Genomic DNA, 20,880 nt, shown 5'->3' with positions numbered 1-20,880 from the left:
CAGCATGGATACAATAAAACACTAATGATATTCACGAGTATACAGTACATTATGTATCGGCCTACATTCCTTGTCAGGATACTCCACATACACATACATTCATCAAACAGTAATAATGCGCAATATCCAGCGGCAGAAACGGAAAGTGCTAAATGAATACCCGTTAAAACAGCCTTCCTTTTCCACCACCATGAAGAGCTCAGTCTCACAGATCTAAGATTAGCTAAATTCAGAATACAGACATTTTCACTATTATGGCTATATTTAATTCTCTATGGCTTATTTTATAATGCTATTGATTACAGTATTCACAACAGTGCCATGCACTAATACTCGTAACAGAAAATTGTTGTTTGGTTAACTGATATGTATGTGTGTGCACATCTTGCTAAGAAGGAACGATATCTACATTTTCACAGAATTAATATCTTGTAAAAAAAAAATAGATAGCAATAAACAGCCTTTTTAAATTTGTTTGGTCAAGGCAGTGGGCAGAACCTCACAGTGGTGCATAGTAATGGCAGCATGTAACTGTAGTGTACGTCTGATGGAAACATAAAATTAAATGAGCAAAGGCCACAAAAGCATGCTCCAACTCTCCAGTTGACTCGTATGTACTTATTTACATTATGGCACCCAGCCGTTTCATAAATAAAATCTAAATTAAAGAGCAATATACAGTAATGTAGTGTTTAAAGAATGTTACTCTGGGTATGATGGTCAGAGTCAGGCGTGAAAGAGAATATAATGGTTTACAATCGCTTCTCCTGAAAGAAATCTGTTGGGTTACTGGTGAATGGCTTTAGATGCCAATGAGAACAGTCCGCATAATCAGCCATACATAATGGTGTGTCTTGTCTCCGAAGGGTTGTGCAAAAAGAACAGTCCATGAATCTGTTTTGTGATCTGGAATTATAGTCATGTTGGTTGAGACCGTGGCCTTTTCAGCCTTCACCCGTTCAAGGCTGAGAAGTCGAAGTCGGCGAAGGCCCCCTGCTGCTCGGGGGAGAGGTTGAAGGGCTTGGAAGGAGGTGATAAGACCGGCTGGAGGCGAGTGAACTCACTGTCAAAGTTGCTGACATCAACAGACTCTTTAATTTTCGGTAGGAATGGAGGTTTCACATTTTTGGCAAGCAGGGCCTCCCAGTCTATAGTCTGCAAAAGATGTGTACAGTACAGTCAGGAGAAACATGCTACTAGTCTCAGATTCATCCTAATGTACTCTACCAAATCTATTTCCCATAAGATAAGATATTCCTTTATTGATCCCCTTGGGGAAATTCATAAACATTTGAAAAAAAGTGTATTATTAAATAATAATAAAATATGTTTTTATTTAAGTTTGGTAATATGCCTATGTGATGAACCATTTTTGGAGAATGTTTTTTTTCCCCTGAAAGTTTCATGGGTTGGGGTTTTCATATATATCCGAGTAAAGGACAGCCTTTAAGTGATAGAAATATATGATGTTATGTCAGAACATAACAGAGACTAGTTCATTGGCAACAAAAGAAAAGAAGATAAATGGTAGGAAAAGGTGTTGTTTTTATCACTTTATCTGACAGTGTTACAATCCACCAATCATTCATCTACTGGTCTGGTCTCATTCACTCATTTGAAGTTCACAAGTTGGTTGATGGATCACAAATGTTACAATGTTATTTGCAGTCTCCAAAATGTTCTAAAGAGTGTTTGGGATAATTATGCAAATATGTTCATGTTTCATTCATTTCTTTCTATTGCCCAGAAAGATATGTATGGGTTTCTTTCTACCAAAGGTTTCAGAGTTCACCTACAGGGATCAGGCAATGAACACACAGCACTATTTTCACTTAAAATGTCTGCGTTAAGAGAGCAGGAAGGTTGACTGACAAACCTCAAAGAATTTCTCTCCTTTCACCTCAGTTGCATCCCTCTCTCCTGCTCCAAGCCTTTTTAATGGATTCCTTTTCAGCAGCTAGAAAAGGAGGTGCAGAATACCCACAATTTTCAGAGTGGAATGAACGATGTGCGAACATGGAGGAGAAACGGTGTCATAGATTCTCACATAGATTTAACTGGTCTCACACAAAGTGCCTGTGAGCAGCCACTTGATTGATTGATTGATTGAAAACTTTATTAACAGATTGCAGAATGGGTACAATACAGTACAGCTCAATACACACAATTGTTAAGGGGATGCAGACCAGAGAAAGACTTTCGTCTTGTTTACATCAGGGTCCCCCATTTTCAATTCATCAGGACATATATGACATACATGACATACAGATAGTCAGTACTGCTACATCTATACATTTATGACATACCAGATTTGCAAATACAGTACTGTTTGTGATACAGAAGGAGTCAGGAAAAGGGAGTATATACATTTGACATAGAAACTGTACATTGGAGGAGGTTGGGTGGGGGGGGGGGGTGGGTACACTGGGATATTGACAACCATACTGGGTAATCTACATTGGAGGTGGTTGGGGGGGGGGGGGGGGCACACTGTATAAACAAGCAAAACTGTACATTGGGGGGGGGGGGGACACTGTACAAACAAACAAAATTGTACATTGGACTATTGACAACCATACTAGGTAAATTACTGTACATTGGCAAAACTGTACATTGAGGGGGGGGGGGGGAGAGACACTGTACAAACAAACAAAATTGTACATTGGACTATTGACAAAACCATACTAGGTAAATGACTGTACATTGGAGGGGGTTGGGTTAGGATATTTACAGGGGCCAGTGTTGAATTGCAGTCTCCCGTAGGTGTCCCTTGAGAGAGGTTTTGAAAGTGGGTAGTGATCCACATTCCTTTACAGCTTTGGGTAGGGCGTTCCACATTGATGTGGCATAATTGCGAAACGTGTTTAGTCCCTTATTTGAGCCGAATCTGGGTTTAACATGATTTGTGGCTAAGTGTGAGTGAATTACTGAATTCATTATGAATTAATGACTGAGTAAGCAAGTGCCGGTCATAGAGGTGCAAAAGAAAATTAAAAAAAGAAAAAGATAAAAAAGCTAAAAGATAATTTGTTTGCCTGAAAGGTCACTGCATGGTGTCAAAGTTCACCACTCTGTCTATGCTTGACCATGCTGGGGGTCGCAAAAAGGCATCCCTCTGTTTTTATGGGCCACACATCAAAACGCTTGAGAACCACTGAGATATGGAGTTGTTACCTTCTGAATGATGGCAACAGCGTCTGGAGGAAGCGACCTGGGGTACTGCACATCGTCGTTCACAATACTGTCAAACACCTCCTCCTCATCTTCACCTGGGAATGGAGACTAGGCAGGTTGGAAGGATGTGATGTTGGTTAAGCAGTAGTGGATTAAAATTGACCGATTGATCAGTCAAAATGTATGTGAATTGTGCTCATTTTAGCAATGGCAATCATAATGTGGTAAATTAAAAACCATCTTTTGGTCATTTATAAAAAAAGGTAATTTCATTATAGATCTTGTTTTTAATGAGTTCAAATAGCACCCCTCTTCCGTGCAAAAGCAATATTCTGTTTTCACATTAACACACAGTAAAAGTGAAATAGAGCATTTAGGCATGGTAGAAGTTATTATTGTGAATAACCCTTTTTGAAAAAGAAAACTCAGAGAGAGAGAGAGTTCTTGAGAATAAAACTTTTCTGAAAGATTAACAGTCTAAGACTAAAAAGACTAAGATAACATTAATGGGAGCTACATTCTTCTGTGTGAGATGACTAACCTCCCCCACAAGCATTTCAAAAATGAGGACGCCCATCCCCCACCAGTCCACGGCGCGGGTGTAATTATCGTCAGTGAGGACCTCGGGAGCAAGGAACTCAGGAGTTCCACAGAAGGTCGAGGTCCGATCACCGTGCCCCATCCCTGCCGATATAATGTGAGATAATATGAGAGACAGTTACATATACACTACCGCTACTCTGGTCAAAACAATGCAAATATATTACACTGTGTAAATGATATAATATGACCTATTTTACCTTCTTTACAAAGTCCAAAGTCTGTGATTTTCACAAATCCATCTGCATCCATCAAGAGGTTGTCCAACTTCAAATCTCTGTCAGAGAAATTACGGGCCTACATGATTGAAGTTGAGACTATATGGGAACCTGGTTGCGATAATATTTCATCACTTTGACAAAAGAATAAAAAATCATAACTTACCGATAAATTATTTTATTCAGATGCAGGAACTCTAATCCCAGCAAAACACATGCAGAATAGAATCTGTCCACAAAGGGAATATATATAGATTATATCAATGATAGTCATATATGTTTAGATGCAGGCAATGTTACAGGTGTCATTCATGCTAACAGGAACTGCTGCTTCCTCATAAAGTCTTGACCCCTCCACCAGAGAGAGAGAGAGAGAGAGAGAGAGAGAGAGAGAGAAAGAAAGAAAAGTGCCACAAATCACAAATCAAGACAATCCAGAGGCTCTCTCCTCAGTTAAACAAAGGATAGGATTTATACTAGAGTAGATAATTCTGCTCTTGAATTAGCCAAATGATAGCATTTCTACCAGTGGAGAGTTTAACCAATTTAATTTATCAACATAACCCTCTAACATCTCACTCCACGTATGTATGACAACAGCAGCCCCAGTTGGGATCAACCATGTAGTCTGGAGGTTATGGCACAAATGTTTCAGCTGCCATTCATGCAAACAAGAAGTCAAAGTCAAAGTCAGCTTTATTGTCACCTCTCGTAATGTGCAAGACATACAGATAAATGAAATAGCGTTTCCCCCTTCCCACGGTGTATATAAAAAAACAAGATCTAATATAAACAAAGTAACATATAGTAACTGAAATGTAAACAAAGTAATATATGGACAGTAGCCTATACAGGACTATATACAATGTAGACAGTAGCTAAAAAAAAGTTAATAGTAGCTCAAAGAAGCATAGCTTTACCAGCACACTACAGACTGAGCTCATAATTAACAATACGGGCTAACAAGAAGCAAATAGCTTTACCAGCACACAACAAACTGAGCTCATAATTAACTATAAGAGCTAACAAGATGCATATATTTACCAGCACAAAACAAACTGAGCTCAGCTGATAGAGTTGTACCCTTCCTGCTGTCTTGTTGTACAAAACTTGTAAGTCGCTTTGGATAAAAGCGTCAGCTAAATGACAAAATGTAAATGTAATAATTAACTAGAAGAGCTAACAAGATGCATAGCTTTACCAGCACACAACAAACTGAGCTCATAATTAACTAGAAGAGCTAACAAGATGCATAGTTTTACCATGCAGCACACACCAAACTGAGCTCATAATTAACTAGAAGAGCTAACAAGATGCATAGTTTTACCATGCAGCACACACCAAACTGAGCTCATAATTAACTAGAAGAGCTAACAAGATGCATAGTTTTACCAGCACACACCAAACTGAGCTCATAATTAACTAGAAGAGCTAACAAAATGCATAGCTTTACCAGCACACAACAAACTGAGCTCATAATAACAGCTAACAAGAAGCATAGCTTTACCAACTAAAATAATAGCTTTACCAACACACTACCAACTGAGAAGAGCTAACAAGAAGCATAGCTCTACCAACACACTACCAACTGAGAAGAGCTAACAAGAAGCATAGCTTTACCAACACACTACAAACTGAGCTCATGATAACAGCTAACAAGACGCATAGCTTTACCAACTGAGCCATAACTGTTTACTTTTATTCATATTTTATATTCAGATTACATTTTTGATTGCCTATAATTATTGTCTTCCTATTACCCTGCCCATGCGTGTACCTCCCCTCCCTCATCCTGCGTGCTGCTATGACGTCCGAATGTTCCCAAGGGGATCAATATCTTATCTCATAAAGATAGCTCTGTTACAGTCAACTCTCACCTGGTCTGAGCCTCAGAGAAGACATGATTGTGGATGTGGATCATGAGGTCACCGCCCGGCAAGTACTCCATGACAAAACACACATGATCACTGGTCTGGAAGCAACCGTGGAGGTTCACCAGGAAAGGATGCTTGGATGCATTGATCATCTCGAAGATTCTCTTCTCGCTCATGAGGCTGCCAAGCAAATTGCCCTCAATTAGATCTTGTCGCTGCCTTATCTCAAATTAAATCATTGCTCATATTCACACAGTGGCCATTTTGCTCTTATGTCATGCTCAGGTTGGCATTAGCACTTCACAAACCTGTCCACTTCATCACGAATCACAATGTCTCTTTTCTTCAAAGCTTTGATGGCATAGAGCTTTCCTGTCTTCTTAAACTCCGCAAGCAGAACCTGAATAAATGAACGGACAGCAGTTACTGAAGGCCAGATGCAAGGGAAAATCAACACTGATTGTACTGTTAAAACTATCATCTAGTTACCTTTCCAAAGTGCCCTCTTCCCAGAACTGAAATATATTTGAAATCTTCCATCTGCACCCTTTTAAAGAGATAATGACAAAAACATACCAATCAGGCAACTCTTCATTACTCTAACTTTCAATTACACTAGAAATAGTGTGTGTGTGGGGGGGGGGGGTGAGTGAGTGTATAAGGGTGTGTGTGTCTGTGTGTGTGTGAGAGAGAGAGAGAGGGTGTTTCAGATTCAGACAACTTTATTGATCCCGCGTGGGGTAATTCATATTTGTAGCTTCACGAGTAATAAAAACAACAAACAACAAAAACAAAACATCTCAATGACAGCACGGCAACAACAACATTCCATGCAATACACAATCCAGTAAAAGTAAAAAAACAGACAAGTGTAAAAGGCTACTTAAAGGTCCACTTGCATGTTGTATTTTTGTTCAATAAACTAGGCCAACAGTGACTATCATGAAGAGGGGGAAAAAATTATCGAAATTGACCCAGTTTTAGCGTTTTTATCAAACATTTTGTCCGCCCAACCACAACCACATGGATATTTTAATCCATGGTTCATAACGTGCGTGTGTCATCTTAATGATGACGTCACAGCAGGTACAGGGCAGCAGGGGGCCTGAGAATCACAGGCAGGTAGTGGCAGGAAGCAAGGAGCCTTCTTGTTACTACTAGGCTAGCCGAGGAGCTAGTATCTGTTTCACCTAACACTAGTGCTCCGTGATCATAGCCATTTATCTCTAAAGCTAACCACTATTTGTAAAAGCCACAACCACGTTACCATATTTGTAAATACTCATGTAAATCATTGTGTCGTTGTACATATTGTGTATATAACGTTAGTAGCTAGCTAGCTAGCTTGCTAGCCATCATTCTCGAAACTCCTAACATGCCCCGATTTAAAATGGTTCTCTCCTCTTTTACCTTTGTCCTCACAAACAAAGTATTCTGCCAGGGAACTTATGGACAGTAGTAGTAGTTATAAGGTGTTTGAGCTTGTAACGTTAACGTTAGTTAGCTATCGTGGTAGCCCCTTTCGTGACCGAGTGCATCAGTCATGAAAGGGGCTACTATCGTATTAACATGCCGTAACGTGTAGCTTGCTAGCCGGCATGATGCATGCAGTGCTTTGCCCCACAGGTCTGAGAAGAGGACCTGCACATTTTACTCGTTTCCGAAACTCTTTTACATGCCCCGATTTAAAATGGTTCACGACAGTAGACATAATGCTAACGTTAACGTTAGCCAGAGCCATATAGCCCGCTTGGTACTATGACCCGCGACAGCCCACAGACCAATAGCGCTGCTGTACTGAACAACAGGCTGCCTAGTGGTACATGTAGTTCTTTTTTTTACGACATTAAAAACCTTATAACTACCTTGTTTCAACCAAAAATGCAGTTGTAGCTGGTCCATCAAAGTCTCTCCGACGATTAAACTCATTTGCGTCTTGTAAGGCGTCCATTTGGATCAAGGAAATAGCTTTCCACGCTCGTCAAACTCCTTGTAGTGGATGAGAAGTAGGGGAGAGTTACCTGCAGTGACGTCACGGCACTGATAGCGTCTGATAAGCTTTTTGATTGGCTCCATACATGTTATTCGTGCGTGGACATTTTTAACCCTTTCTGAGTGGAATTTCCGGCGTCAAATGGAAAAAAAAGAAATAATGAAATTAGATACCAATGATGTAAACTACCCATAATTGAAGAGTAGGGTTTAACCTGCAAGTGGGCCTTTAAAATGACTACTGTCTGTGTTTAAAAGTCTGATAGCCGAGGGTACAAAAGATTTGGCGTAACGGTTGGTCCTACTTGGTGTGTGTGTGTGTGTGTGTGTGTGTGTGTGTGTGTGTGTGTGTGTGTGTACTTTAGAGCAGGTACAGACTCATCTTCTTTTCTCTCTGTTGCATCGTTGTCAATGGATGACTACAGAGGAATACAGTTTCATATTACCACATAACCTTTTAAATACAATGAACTTTTCATTGATGCAGAGCTCATCATTATGGTGGATTGAGGGCATTTACCTGTTTTTCCAGCTGCTTAGGCATAGGTGGTGTTTTGTGTGCAGTAGTGTTGGTGTTGGTAACAAGGTTTCCCTGCTCAAGGTTGGTCTGAGATGGCTGGTCCTCACCTACGTCCAGTCTGATAACTGGCACATCGCTGCACTCAAAGACAAACAGCAGAGAGTCATACAATCATTCAATCATACAAAAAGAAACAGTCGCTGTCCACAACGCCCGATCCCCACCCATCAGTTTCCCTCCCCCTAATACTGCCAATGTGTATTAGTGCGAACGACCAGCTAAACTGAAAGCAATGTGGAGCGCTGGGCTCGAACAGGGAGGCGACCCTGTTCGAGCCCAGTCTCCAGTATTCGTGGTGAGCGCCTTGCCCACTGCACCACGTAGCCACCCTTATTATATTATGTATTCTAACTGCTTAATGAATGCAGCCATTCTATTTGTTAAAGCTGTGATTCTCAACGTGGGGTCCGGGGACCCCCCAGGAGTCCTTGAGGAGATTCCAGGCGGTCCCCACAAACATTGTGGGTCATGAGCTTCTCCTACCCTGGCAGTGGAGTGGTTCCAGGGGCGTCCCTCTCTGTGGAAGGTGGTGTCTTGACCACGTGGTCGGGAGACGTGGAGAGAGTAGAGCTGAATGTGGTGAAGGAGCTGTAGTGAGGCAGGACACTCATCAAATGGCCCCACGTCGCAAAATTCATATTCATCTGGGCTGCTTTGAGGAAGTTCTTCCCTAAAAGAAATATTAAAACACACACACACACACACACACACACACACACACACACACACACACACACACACACACACACACACACACACACACACACACACACACACACACACACACACACACACACACACACACACACACACACACACACACACACACACACACACACACACACACACACACACACACACACACACACATATTACACCAATACACATAATACACCAATCAAACACCAAGCAGAAACACTACTGAGATAGATCCCATAGGAGGTTTAAAGACTACTGAGATATGTAGATCCCACAGGAAGTTTTCCTTTATGTTAGAATACCTTTCTCTTTTGTGAAGAAGATACATCGCTGGCGTCTTAGTTTTGGCTGCCGCTCAACAACAGTGTTGATGAAGGTAATCTGTAAAGTCAACAGGGGGAGGAGGGTCACTTTATTGGACTGTGTCCTCAGTCAGACGTGTGTACTGTTTATCTGCTAGGAAGTTTTACCTTAGCGTAAAGGGATCCCTGCGGTTCCAGACATAAACACTGGGCATGGTTCTGGTTGTCCATGATCTCCTCAAGGCGTAGGAACTTGACTGCACACATCCCCCGTTGGTCTCGCCAGAACACCTCTATCTCCAGCTCTCGAGACTATGGGGAAATCACAAGAGGCCAACAGAGGGATTTGATCCACACAACCCATTATAGAGAATGTTTAAAGCCCCAATCTGCGTCTTTCTTTTTTCGTAGATGGAAAGTAACCTTTTTGGAACTTTTTGGAAATGTTTACAAACATTACCAATGTAAATAAACCTTTTACAGTCACAAAACACTGCAAATACAATAAATTAAAAAAACTCACATTTACCAGCTGTCTAGTGTTAGTGTGAATCAACCAGACTAGAGAATACTATTTTATTTTGGTGGTGAGGCTACCCATTTGTTTACATTTGGATCACTGATTGTGACTTTAAACGAGCCAAGTGTTTATTTCAAACCACTGGTTAAGGTTGCTTCAGTCTCACTTGTAAAACATTGCATCTTCTAAAGTAACTATAGAAGATTACCTTTGACATATTACAGGGGGACATCTACTGGCCACAAGCAGAGCTACAATAATACACCAATGCAGTATTTGTTGTAGCTACACGCATCTAAGGACAAGGACACAGTATACTGTACAATGGCTCTACCTGCCGTTCACTGTAGGAACTGCCTTCGAGGAGCACAATAACTGTCGGACTGAATTACAGTGAAGTGCAGTGCTCACCCGCTCCAGCTGGATGCACAGGGTCTGGTCCCAAGCTTCTTTGCTGATGGGGCTCCAGAGGGTACGGCCCACCAGCCTGTTATCTAGCTTCAGCACCGCACTTATCTCCACTGTGGAATACAACATACCCGTATTACCCTGTTATGATTTCTAGCAGTGTTTTACAACTGTGGATTGATTGATTGATTGATTGATTGATTGATTGATTGATTGATTGATTGATTGATTGATTGAAATTTGTATTAACAGATTGCAGAATGGGTACAGTACAGTACAGCTCAATACACACAATTGTTAAGGGGATGCAGACCAGAGAAAGACTTTCGTCTTGTTTACATCAGGGTCCCCCATTTTCAATTCATCATAACATATATGACATACAGATAAGACAGTACTGCTACATCTATACATTTATGACATACCAGATTTACAAATACAGTACTGTTTGTGATACAAAAAGAGTCTAAAAAAAAAATAGTCATAGCCAGCTATCTTATAATGTCAACCTAGTATCAAGGGCTCTGTTAATCAATTTAATAATTAAACAATGTGACTCAAATACTGTGATAGTAATAAACATACATAAGAAAGAAAAACATGTTTAAACTAGTGTCAAATATTATGCCATCACAGAAAATAACAGAGGAAAGTGTGGGTCGTAATTGGTAATTCCTTCATAATGATAGGCGTCTAGGTTCTCAAATGTATAACATAGACTGACACACTAAGGAAATGATTTAACATTCTCTACACTACAGCATAGATAGAGTGTTGAAGGCTACTCCTACTGGTAAAGGCCAATTTATTGAGAATGTATAGGGTCACACTACAGCAAACAGTTTGTATAACTTTTTTTTTTTTTACACAAAACCCTAAAGTAAGTTATTACCATGCACCTTCCAGAGACTGGGAACATACTGTATCAGTATAAAGCTATCTAAGAACTTAAGAAGCCCAAGTATAGGGCACACATTTTAAATATGACTCACTAGAGAGGCTCTCTGTTCTGCCAGGTTGGTCAACAGAGCTGTTGACAACACAAGTTGGTGATCTATGTGGAGAAGAATTCCTATGGTTTACTTGGTCAGCTTCTGTCAGAGAGTTCAGTACATCCTCACATCCAAGAAGCCTGACTTCAAGTTTCCCTGAAAAATATCAGATTCAGAAAACATTAAAAAAAAAAAAAAAAAAAAAAAAAAAACATTATTTATTTTTAATGACAAAGCAAAGATTCACCCTAAGGCAGAGCTCTGTGTTACTCCTAACATCTTACATAGTTCAGCAAATATGTTAACATGATCAACTCTATGAAAACTAGAAACCAAAGTCTCTAATCTGTGAGGTCATCACAAGATAAGACTGTTACACTAAAAATGAGACACTGACAATTGCAGACTGACTGTGAATTATGACGAAAAGCATAAGCTTTTATATCCAATGAATTCCGTCTCATTTGCAGTGCTAATACTATAGACATTAACTACAGATTATTCCCATATCCCTGTTTATTGACCGTGGGTACAGTCAGTGTACGCAAAGTCAGTCCCCCATTCAAGCTTAGGGAGAGACTTGTTCATATTGACAAACATATCCTGAATTGTACAAAGATATCAACAGTGGCATCATTGCAGTCACATCAAAACCTCATTATGACAACATGTTGTTTTGTTTCTGCCTTCTTTCTAAGTTGTATTGAAACTTGACATGTGTTGAGTAAATCATGACCCCAGGGCCGGCTGAAACCCCTTCAAACCCCATGCTATCATTTCACTAATACATTTTCTATAGACGCTGTGACAACAATAACATTCTAAAAGGACCCAGGTGTATTTCACAGGAAATACACTGGTGTCCAAACTGTTCCCTAGCAATGCAATTCCGGTGAAACTGTCTATAGACCTTTTCAAACTTGACAACATAAATATTCTAAATGGGCCTGAGTTTATTTCCTGTTGCAGTGTTTGCTAAAATCAATAGCTGACAGGAAATAAACATGGGTCCAAGCTGTTCCCATAGCAACAGAATTTCACTGAAAAAATCTATAGGCTATGATGCTATCCAGCTATGATGATACCAGTTAAGGAGGCAGGCTTGATAGAGACTGTGGAGGAGGAGGTAGAGAGGGAGGTGAACAGACAGCTGTGTTTCTGTTTGTCAGGAGGAGGGGATCCCACAGAGTACTGCTCTGCCAGGACAGGGTAGTGGGGAGGTTCCTTGGACTTCTCCTTCAGGCATCTCTCCAGGGAGAGCTGCAGAAGATCCAACTTTTGGGAGGACTCCTGCACACGGGACTGAGCCTGATAGAAAGGTAGAATAGCCTCTAACTATTCACAGTCTTGTGAACATACACACAGCTATACATCAAGGGTGTTGCTGTCATTCATTCATCTACTCAAACAGTTGCAGTTATGATTAAGTCAGATACTTGTTTGACTACAAGCTTTTTAGTTTCCCCTAAAACAGAATGGGTGTTCAAAATAAAATCCTAGTTAGATAATCATAAACCCTTGACCATATTCACATGGTGGCCATTTTGCTCTTATGCCACGATCAGGTTGGGATCTCCTTTCACCCTGTTCTCGCCCAAGGTGGAAAGGAACCCAACCTGAGCATGACATAAGAGCAAAATGGCCACTGTGTGAATATGGTCAATAAAATGGACGGTGTCTGGATTCTCCTTGCCTACCTCAGTCAAGGCCCGTTGATCCAGTGTTGAAAGCCCCTCCAGCTGCTTCACCACATCCCTGGCCAGCACCAGTACATCTGTTTCTCTCTGGATGTAGTGCTGTAACTCTGCCACATGGGCGTCCAGTGGATTGGCCACTGGGAAAGGTTCTGTGGGGGATCGAAATTGACAACAGACTAGAGAAAGTAATGTAATTTGAAAATACCGCCCGCACAAAAAAATTGTTTATCGTTTTTAATATACACATGTGGCTTTGGTACGTTAGTATAATTTTCTACAATAACAGTCCACAAAAAAACAAGGACAAACTATCCTTGTGACTGAGATGCCTCAAACACTGAGCCGCCTGACGATTAGTGTTGAACGACTTATCAGCGTTGAGGGGCTTATCATTCCCCTATTACATATCTTGTATTTTGTGACTTTTCATGAAGCCCTATTTCGACTGTACCATACGACCCTGACCTCCGTGAGGGGAGCCGCTATGGATGCTGCCGCCATCGCCACTTCCAGCCTGGGTGACTTTGATAATTTGCATTCGGATCAGCTCGATCTTGGAGCGGCTATCCTGCAGCATTTGCTGAGCTGTAGACAACATCTGATCCTGGATAATGACACATCGCAAAGACAAGGAGCCCCACGTTAACACGGGGGTAACCCTGCAGGTCCATTAGGATGGAAACACATTCAAAACAACACGGATCAATATGAAACCACAGTGTTTATTCAAGTCAACAAGCAGATAATCACGTATGGTAGCTGGATCTCATCCACTCATCACTTCTGTCCTACCGGAAAACAAACGCAGGTGCCAGCAATGGTGTATGAAGCAATAACAACATGTTTAAAGCGGATGGAAATAGTATGACTATGCACTTCACTAACCTCAGAGTGCTGCTCGCGCTCCTTGCTGAATAAGGACTAATTTGTCATCCTATGGACCACGGGAGTGCTTCTCACGTTGCACGTCTCCCACCTTCACTATCCTTGAAACAAAACACAACAAGTCCTTTGTTGTTATTGAACACACTGTCAGCCTTCTCCTTATTCTGCTTTACATCTTGTGAACTGGATCATGCAGTCTTGCCTCCTGTTTGTTTTTGCCTTTCTGCTGTATGCTCTGCAATATCCCCTTCCCCTTGCATCCTCATATCCACTCTGTAACTAAATCTCCCTCCGGTTTTCTTTTTAGGGTTTCTGCAGGGATGGCAGAGTTCCTTCTGTGCCAACACTGCTGCTAGTCTCTGTGTGCTGATCTCCCTGGTCTAGGCTCTGCATTGGCCAGCACAGGACCACATGTTCCGCTGCTGTCACCAACCAAAGACAAATACAGAGCTGCTCTCTCTGGGACGGGCAGAAAACCCAGCTTAAGAGCTTTGCTTAACCGGTTCCAGTATGGGGGAGTGCCATGAACATTAATCAAACACTCTAGGTAGTCAACGGCAGCCCCTCATGCAGGGGGAGATGAGAGCAGCTGATGCTGTAAACATCCATCAAGGATGTGTAGGCTACAACACTAACCCTTTCCAGTTGTATCAAGGGGGCAGGGTAGCCTTTAAGAGAAAGCTATACAACTTTCATGCATAAAAGCAATTATGTGAAAGCTTGTCTGTCTGTCACCTTGGTTGCCCTATAAATTCGTGGTGTGTGAGAAGATAGATGGGCTCAAGGTGAATGGATGAAATCCGTAGTGGTGGAGGAAGTGGACGTAAAAGGAAGGGAGGGTGGCTTGAATATATGCGCCTCTCTTCATTGGGCTAAGTAGCCTTAGTTTATTATAAATTAGACTCATGAATCTCTCGGGTTTGCTAATGATTAAGTTCCCCAATGTTTTATACAATGCAATTTCCGGTAATCCTAATTATTGGGACTTTTTTTTATTCGTCAATTAATTCACTCATCTCTTGTTGAATAAACTGGGACGTTAGGGTATAATCATTTTGACATAGGCTTCTGCTACTTTGAGTGACATTCGGCATAATGTATTAAGTGCGCAAGTGCTAGTCTAGTGGCCTGGTGGTACTATCTACCTTAGTTTTGGTCATAAATAGATGACGAATGACGATGAATAAATAGAAGAATATTCGGTGCAGTTAGTCTATAAAATAACGTGCCATGTATTTAATTGTATTTTCTTTATTAAAAGAGCCTATCAACATCATCAATTTTGGGGCCGAGTGGGAGACCTATTTTGAGAGGCGGAGCTCGTTTGTGTTTCACTCGGCGGAGCGCGTTCGTAATGAAAGGAGCGCGTGAGTGGGTTTGAGCTTTGACTTCCTTGCTTCTTACATTGTGTGGAAAGCGGCACACGTTGTTGGCTTCTGCACACAGTATTTCAGATAGAATCACATTCTCCTCTTCAAGGAGAAGCCGGATACAAACGACTATATATTCTCTAAAACATCTTATTGCCTGCTTGCGAAAACATGTCGGCTTCGGCGGCAAAAGCGAGTAAAAAGGAGCTGAACTCAAACCATGACGGAGCGGACGAAACCTCCGGTAAGAATGGCGGCCTCCAATTCACCGCCATTTTCACTTTCTTTGATATCATAAATTGTATTGCTTTATAATGGAAATACTTGAAAAATACGAATGTATTTATTACATTATGTATATTGGCTAGGCTCCTGCTTTGTTGTTTATAGCAGCAGTTAATGCGTGTTGGAGTGAAATGCGGTGTAGCTGCATGCACTAGCTAGCTGTGGCTTCCTCGCAGCAGCACGCTGGTTGTTCAGTGTTGAGCTGCCGCTGCTCACTGCAGACCGCGGCTCCACAGGCCGTGTTAGCTCACGGTGGTGGATTTAGCACAACCTGCATGGCCAGTTATTTCGATGTAAGGGCGAGTGATCCTATTCGATGTTTATGTATTAAGTGTAGTTAGTTGTGTTGCATCACCTTACATCAAAGTTAGCATTGCTTTGTTATCCCTACTGAAAGTCAACGTTATTGCTAACTTGAAACCATCACAGAAAAAGTTAGCCATTTCAAACGGCTATTAGCAGCTAACGTTAGCATGCCAACGCCGGATACGGTTGTGTTGTTCATCCCCGCCACGATTAACGTTAAATGAACGTTGGGTTAGTTATTTTAGAATAGATCATGAATTACTGTACACGTATTTTTTAATGAACTGTATGCTAGATGTGCCAGTAGACTGCGTGTGGTAGTGGTGTTATTTGCCTTTTTATTTAGTAAGTGTTCGGAACAACGCTTGAACAGACTAAAGAGAGAACAGAGCCCAGTGTGTAGTCAGACGTCCCACATTTAAACCACGCGGCCTTCTCGCTGGGAGCCAGCAGGAAACGCTGTCTGCGAGCCCTGTCCAACTTGGACTCAGTGAGCGATGTCATTGGACGCTCACATATATTTTAGTACCTTGTGAAAACTAGGTGATATCCGCCAGCCAATTAAACCTACCATGTTTATTTTGCATTGAGATTAGTAGGCCTACTCGATGCATACATTGTGTTGACACGCTATCAATTTTGCGTCCTATTTCATTTGTATTTGTCAAATGTGACGAGATGTCGCATACTGATAAAGTTGTAACTGGTGTGTAGTTAAGTCCTTTTATTTGTGTTCTTTACAGGGTTTAAGTCACCGATAAATTTGTCCACGTCTAGCCCCAACTCGTCATAGAATAAAAAATTGCACATTATATTAAACACGCTTTCTTTTTCAGAGAAAGAGCAACAAGAAGCTATCGAACACATTGACGAAGTTCAAAACGAAATTGACAGGTAATTAACTTGATTGTTAAAAATAATTTATTTTAATAATGAACCATCATGGAAATTATCTTAATTTTTTTTAAGTTTTACCTCATTGGTTGTCTTTTGTTCTCAAGGTTGAATGAGCAAGCAAGCGAGGAGATCCTAAAGGTAGAACAGAAATACAACAAACTCCGTCAGCCGTTCTTTCAGAAGAGGTCAGAACTGATCGCCAAAATCCCCAACTTCTGGGTCACCACATTTGTCAACCATCCACAAGGTGAGCCTTGGAACACTTGAAATAGATTGCATGAGTGTTGAACATGATTTAAAGTTAGTTCTTACTCATTGCATGTGTTCTTCCCACAGTATCTGCCCTACTGGGCGAGGAAGATGAAGAGGCACTTCATTATCTGAGCAGGGTGGAGGTCACAGAATTTGAAGATATCAAGTCGGGCTACAGAATAGATTTTGTAAGTTATGTCTTTTGAGAACTTTTTAGGTTACTAGCTTTCTAATTTCAAGTAGCATCTAACTTTGCCTTTTTGTGCATTCCAGTATTTTGATGAAAATCCGTACTTCGAAAACAAAGTACTTTCCAAAGAGTTCCATTTGAATGAGAGTGGAGACCCATCTTCAAAGTCAACGGAAATCAAATGGAAGTCAGGAAAGGTAAAACCCCCCCCTTTGTCTTTCCCTGGTAAATGTAGTTTTATGTAGTGTAGAGGATCGGTTTACACAGCACAGGTCAATTACCACTTGGGGCACTATAATCTCCTAAGTATTGTCTACTCCCAGTTGGAAATGGCTTTTTTTCTCCCTTGTTTAATCTGCAATTATGTTATATTTACATATAAATCCAAAGAGCATTTTTTTATATATTTTCTTAATTTGTAGGACTTGACCAAGCGCTCCAGTGCAGCACAGAACAAAGCCGGCAGGAAGAGGCAACATGAAGAGCCGGAGAGCTTCTTCACCTGGTTTACTGATCACTCCGATGCCGGAGCAGATGAGCTGGGAGAGGTCATCAAGGATGATATCTGGCCTAATCCTCTGCAGTACTACCTGGTAAGCTTGTCTAGATGCCTCACTGTGGGTTTATGGTGCAAGCAGTTAGAGGACACAAAGTAATTCTGTTCATTTTATTACCAGACAAATGTTGGCTGGTGTTGACCATGGTTGCCTTGTTTTCCTTTGTGCAGTGGCACAAAGGTGGCCACAGTTTGGTACCATCATCTATCTGCAATCAGTTCAGCACTGGTGTTGCTATACATAGAATTCATGTTGTTATATACATAACAATCGGAACGTTCTGTGTTCAACTTGATGAGTACTTGCAATCTGCTAAGTCTCTAGTACCACAGAATGTTGTTTGATGCTGCAAAAAAGGGAAACTGCAAAAACATTTAACAGAAAAATGGTAAAGGTTATTCTTGCTGACCGCTTGATATTCTTGATTGAAACTGAAAGAATCCTAATCTGTTTCTTTCTGGAAACTTTTTGGAAGCCCGAAATAGTTTCCTTGGGGTCATTATGCTCCAGTGTACTTGCGCCAGGTTACAAGTACTTAGTCGAGGAGAACCTGGAAGCGCCAAACTGTTTACATGCATGCCTCAGTGAATTTTCTGGTCTAGATGAGTAAAACGTGGCCTTACAGCTAGCAGTTGGCTAGGTCAAAATCAGCCATCAAGGGGTAAATCCAAAAACGGAACTGTAGATTAGTGTTTTTACATTTGAACAGATGCTAAACTACAGCTTCAAAGAGCTGGCTCGTTTCTCACCCATAGTGACATCCAAATGGTTGCACTCTAAACGTGCTTGCTGCACAATGCTAGGCTGATGGAGCTGAATCTAGCTGGTGAGGACTCACCCCATTTACAGGCACTTGCGACAGACATGAACTGTGAAATCCCAAACTTTGTAGATGGCAGAGTACGATAAATGCATTCAAATAATAAAACGGAGAATCCCCATTGTAACGCAGGGGGCTTTTTACTTTTCGACAGACACTATCAAAAGTCTGATTATGGCTTTAGATAAATCTGTGGCATTCTACTGTCCTAAAGACCTTTTGATTTCACACTTGACAAGCGTTGTGACGTCGTCACCAGCTACCTTGTACCAGTCTAGCATTATGTGGTGAAAGTTCATATTGTGTAAACTACCATTAATCACTAAACCCTGATAAAGTAGTAGGAGCCCAGACAGCAGGTTTGAGTAGCCACGGAGCAACTGTATGGATGCATTGATGAGCCATGTCAGTCTTTGGGGCTTTTGATGGTGTCCATCCAAAAGTAAAAACTCAAACGTCCTTGCTAGTCAATCTCCATCATGATGAGGATTCTCAAGTTTTATGACTTTAATCAGTAAAAGGCAAACAAGCTCACAGTAATTTTAATATCCAGGTTCCGGACATGGATGATGAAGAGGGTGAGGGAGAAGATGATGATGAGGACGAAGAGGGTCTGGAAGACATTGATGAGGAGGGTGATGAAGATGGAGAGGAAGACGAGGATGATGATGGAGAAGATGGAGAGGTATGGTCACTGTAATTGGAAAATAACCTTGCATCACTGTCTGTTGGTGTATGGTGTTTGTAATTGGAAAATAACCTTGCATCACTGTCTGTTGGTGTATGGTGTTGACTGTTTTTCTTCTTTTTAGGATGACGACGGAGAAGATGACTAAGAAAATGACATGATGATCTACCGAGACTCTCTACCTTTTCTTCTGTTTGGTTTTTCACCCTTAATCGGGAGCAAAAAAATGTGCTTCATCTACATTCTGAAGCCCCTCTCTCCTGTCTGTGCCATGTTTAAGATTTCTTTGAGTCATTTAAAGCCAATGGCACTTTGCCCTGAATTGTGATTACCATCCCCAAATTCATCTAAAAAAAATAATAAAAAATAAAAAAAATATATAGAATCAACACGCCATCCTGAGTAGAAGTCGAAAAGGCAATTTATATGAATTTCCTCCTGTTTAAGGTTGTGCGGTAAATTAACTACAGCCATGGTGTAGTGACCTAGCACTAGCAGACCTCTCCAGTTTTTATTATTTTCTTCTATTGGGGAATAGATCCCTAACGTTTCCCCCCCCCTTTGTGGTTAACAAGTACCGACTCATTCCTATCACTTGTAATGTTTGGGGTCAAAGCTGGGTTCGGGTAGGGAATATGGGGTTATTCGATAAAATGGTTATTTTGACACCATTTATATGGGATTTTTTTTTCATTGTATTGTTTTACAGATATCCATGAGATTTGAAATGACATTTTTAATAAAGACAAAAAAAAAAAAAAAAAAGCTTGTAAATTTTGGCCCCTGCTGCTTCATGGAAAAATGACCTGTTAACTCATTTAGTCACCATTTTCTTTTCCGCTGGGAGGGGGGGGGGGGGGGGGGGGAGGGAATAAACTTTTAAATTTGAGGTGTTCCAAGTTGCTTTGTTACAATAAACTTAACTGTGTATAAATGTGGACTCGTGAACATATTTGTAAAATGTTTTATTGTGATAAATGTTCCAAGTGTATCAGCTCATGAATGATTTTGGAGTCATGAGCAGATTTGACGCGAAGTCTTCTCTCAACAATCGATGAGTGATAAAGGCCAGAAATGTCTGCCCAGATTCCTCAAACTTCGCTTTTGTGACTGTCTCTGGCCAATCACTGGGTTGAAAAGCCCAACCTAGAGTGGGGAACATGCAGAGTTGTTATTATTATTATTATTGATTATAAGCAGACATCACACTCGCTAGTTTCACCAGAACTAGGTCAAATTACACTAACTGCAAAGTACCTACCTAGATGCGTTTTACACCGCGGACATGTGGCTACCGTCCAGGAGAACCCAGGGAACCAAGATGCGTGCTTATCTGCCGGCCAATGCTTGATAACGTCACCTTTTTGGGACGTTATAACTTCAAACTGATGTCCATGTGGGTTTTCAAAAAGTTGGACATTGACCCTTTTGTCACCAATCGGTGTATCATTCCGATTAGAAAGCGCTTGTCGACTGGGGATGAAGTTGATGTCTCTTACGTATGCCAGCTCATGTCCACATGCCCTACAAAGAAGAAATATGTCTGCCTCTTCCGCGTCACATGCATTACAGGG

General features: G+C 41.1%; 2 protein-coding genes across 2 annotated transcripts; one reads left to right on the top strand and one right to left on the bottom strand.

The window, feature by feature from the left end:
- Nucleotides 1-31: 31 nt before the first annotated feature.
- On the bottom strand, nt 32-13,654 carry LOC311223218 (serine/threonine-protein kinase N2-like; the record flags this gene model as incomplete). The annotated part of the gene is made up of 19 exons (XM_084307987.1): nt 32-1,155; nt 1,877-1,957; nt 3,175-3,282; nt 3,716-3,858; nt 3,975-4,051; nt 4,159-4,221; nt 5,870-6,046; nt 6,175-6,266; nt 6,356-6,413; nt 8,219-8,277; nt 8,379-8,514; nt 8,922-9,108; nt 9,440-9,518; nt 9,608-9,751; nt 10,371-10,480; nt 11,360-11,515; nt 12,445-12,667; nt 13,057-13,205; nt 13,522-13,654. The coding sequence occupies 19 exons, from the start codon at nt 13,652-13,654 to the stop codon at nt 952-954; spliced, it is 2,379 nt and encodes a 792-aa protein (XP_084164113.1). The 3' UTR covers nt 32-951.
- Nucleotides 13,655-15,288: 1,634 nt separating this feature from the next.
- seta (SET nuclear proto-oncogene a) lies at nt 15,289-20,071 on the top strand. Its single transcript, XM_084318362.1, has 8 exons — nt 15,289-15,555; nt 16,739-16,796; nt 16,904-17,046; nt 17,136-17,239; nt 17,325-17,438; nt 17,664-17,834; nt 19,172-19,303; nt 19,431-20,071. Exons 1-8 carry the CDS (start codon nt 15,483-15,485, stop codon nt 19,452-19,454), a joined length of 819 nt encoding a protein of 272 aa, XP_084174488.1. The 5' UTR covers nt 15,289-15,482; the 3' UTR covers nt 19,455-20,071.
- The last annotated feature ends 809 nt before the right edge of the window (nt 20,072-20,880 follow it).

Source organism: Notolepis coatsorum (genome assembly GCF_963971535.1).
Source record: "Notolepis coatsorum genome assembly, chromosome: 1".
Lineage (NCBI taxonomy): Eukaryota > Metazoa > Chordata > Actinopteri > Aulopiformes > Paralepididae > Notolepis > Notolepis coatsorum.
The sequence above is the reverse complement of the archived record's forward strand: the minus strand, read 5'-3'. Positions and strand labels throughout refer to the sequence as shown.

What these genes read in the sequence shown, in the direction of transcription:
- seta (XM_084318362.1), top strand. Translation starts at nt 15,483, where the DNA reads ATGTCGGCTTCGGCGGCAAAAGCGAGTAAAAAGGAGCTGAACTCAAAC. An exon ending in ATTTGTCAACCATCCACAAG is followed by an intron (nt 17,047 to 17,135) that starts GTGAGCCTTGGA and finishes TTCTTCCCACAG; the next exon opens with TATCTGCCCTACTGGGCGAG. An exon ending in ATCCTCTGCAGTACTACCTG is followed by an intron (nt 17,835 to 19,171) that starts GTAAGCTTGTCT and finishes TTTAATATCCAG; the next exon opens with GTTCCGGACATGGATGATGA.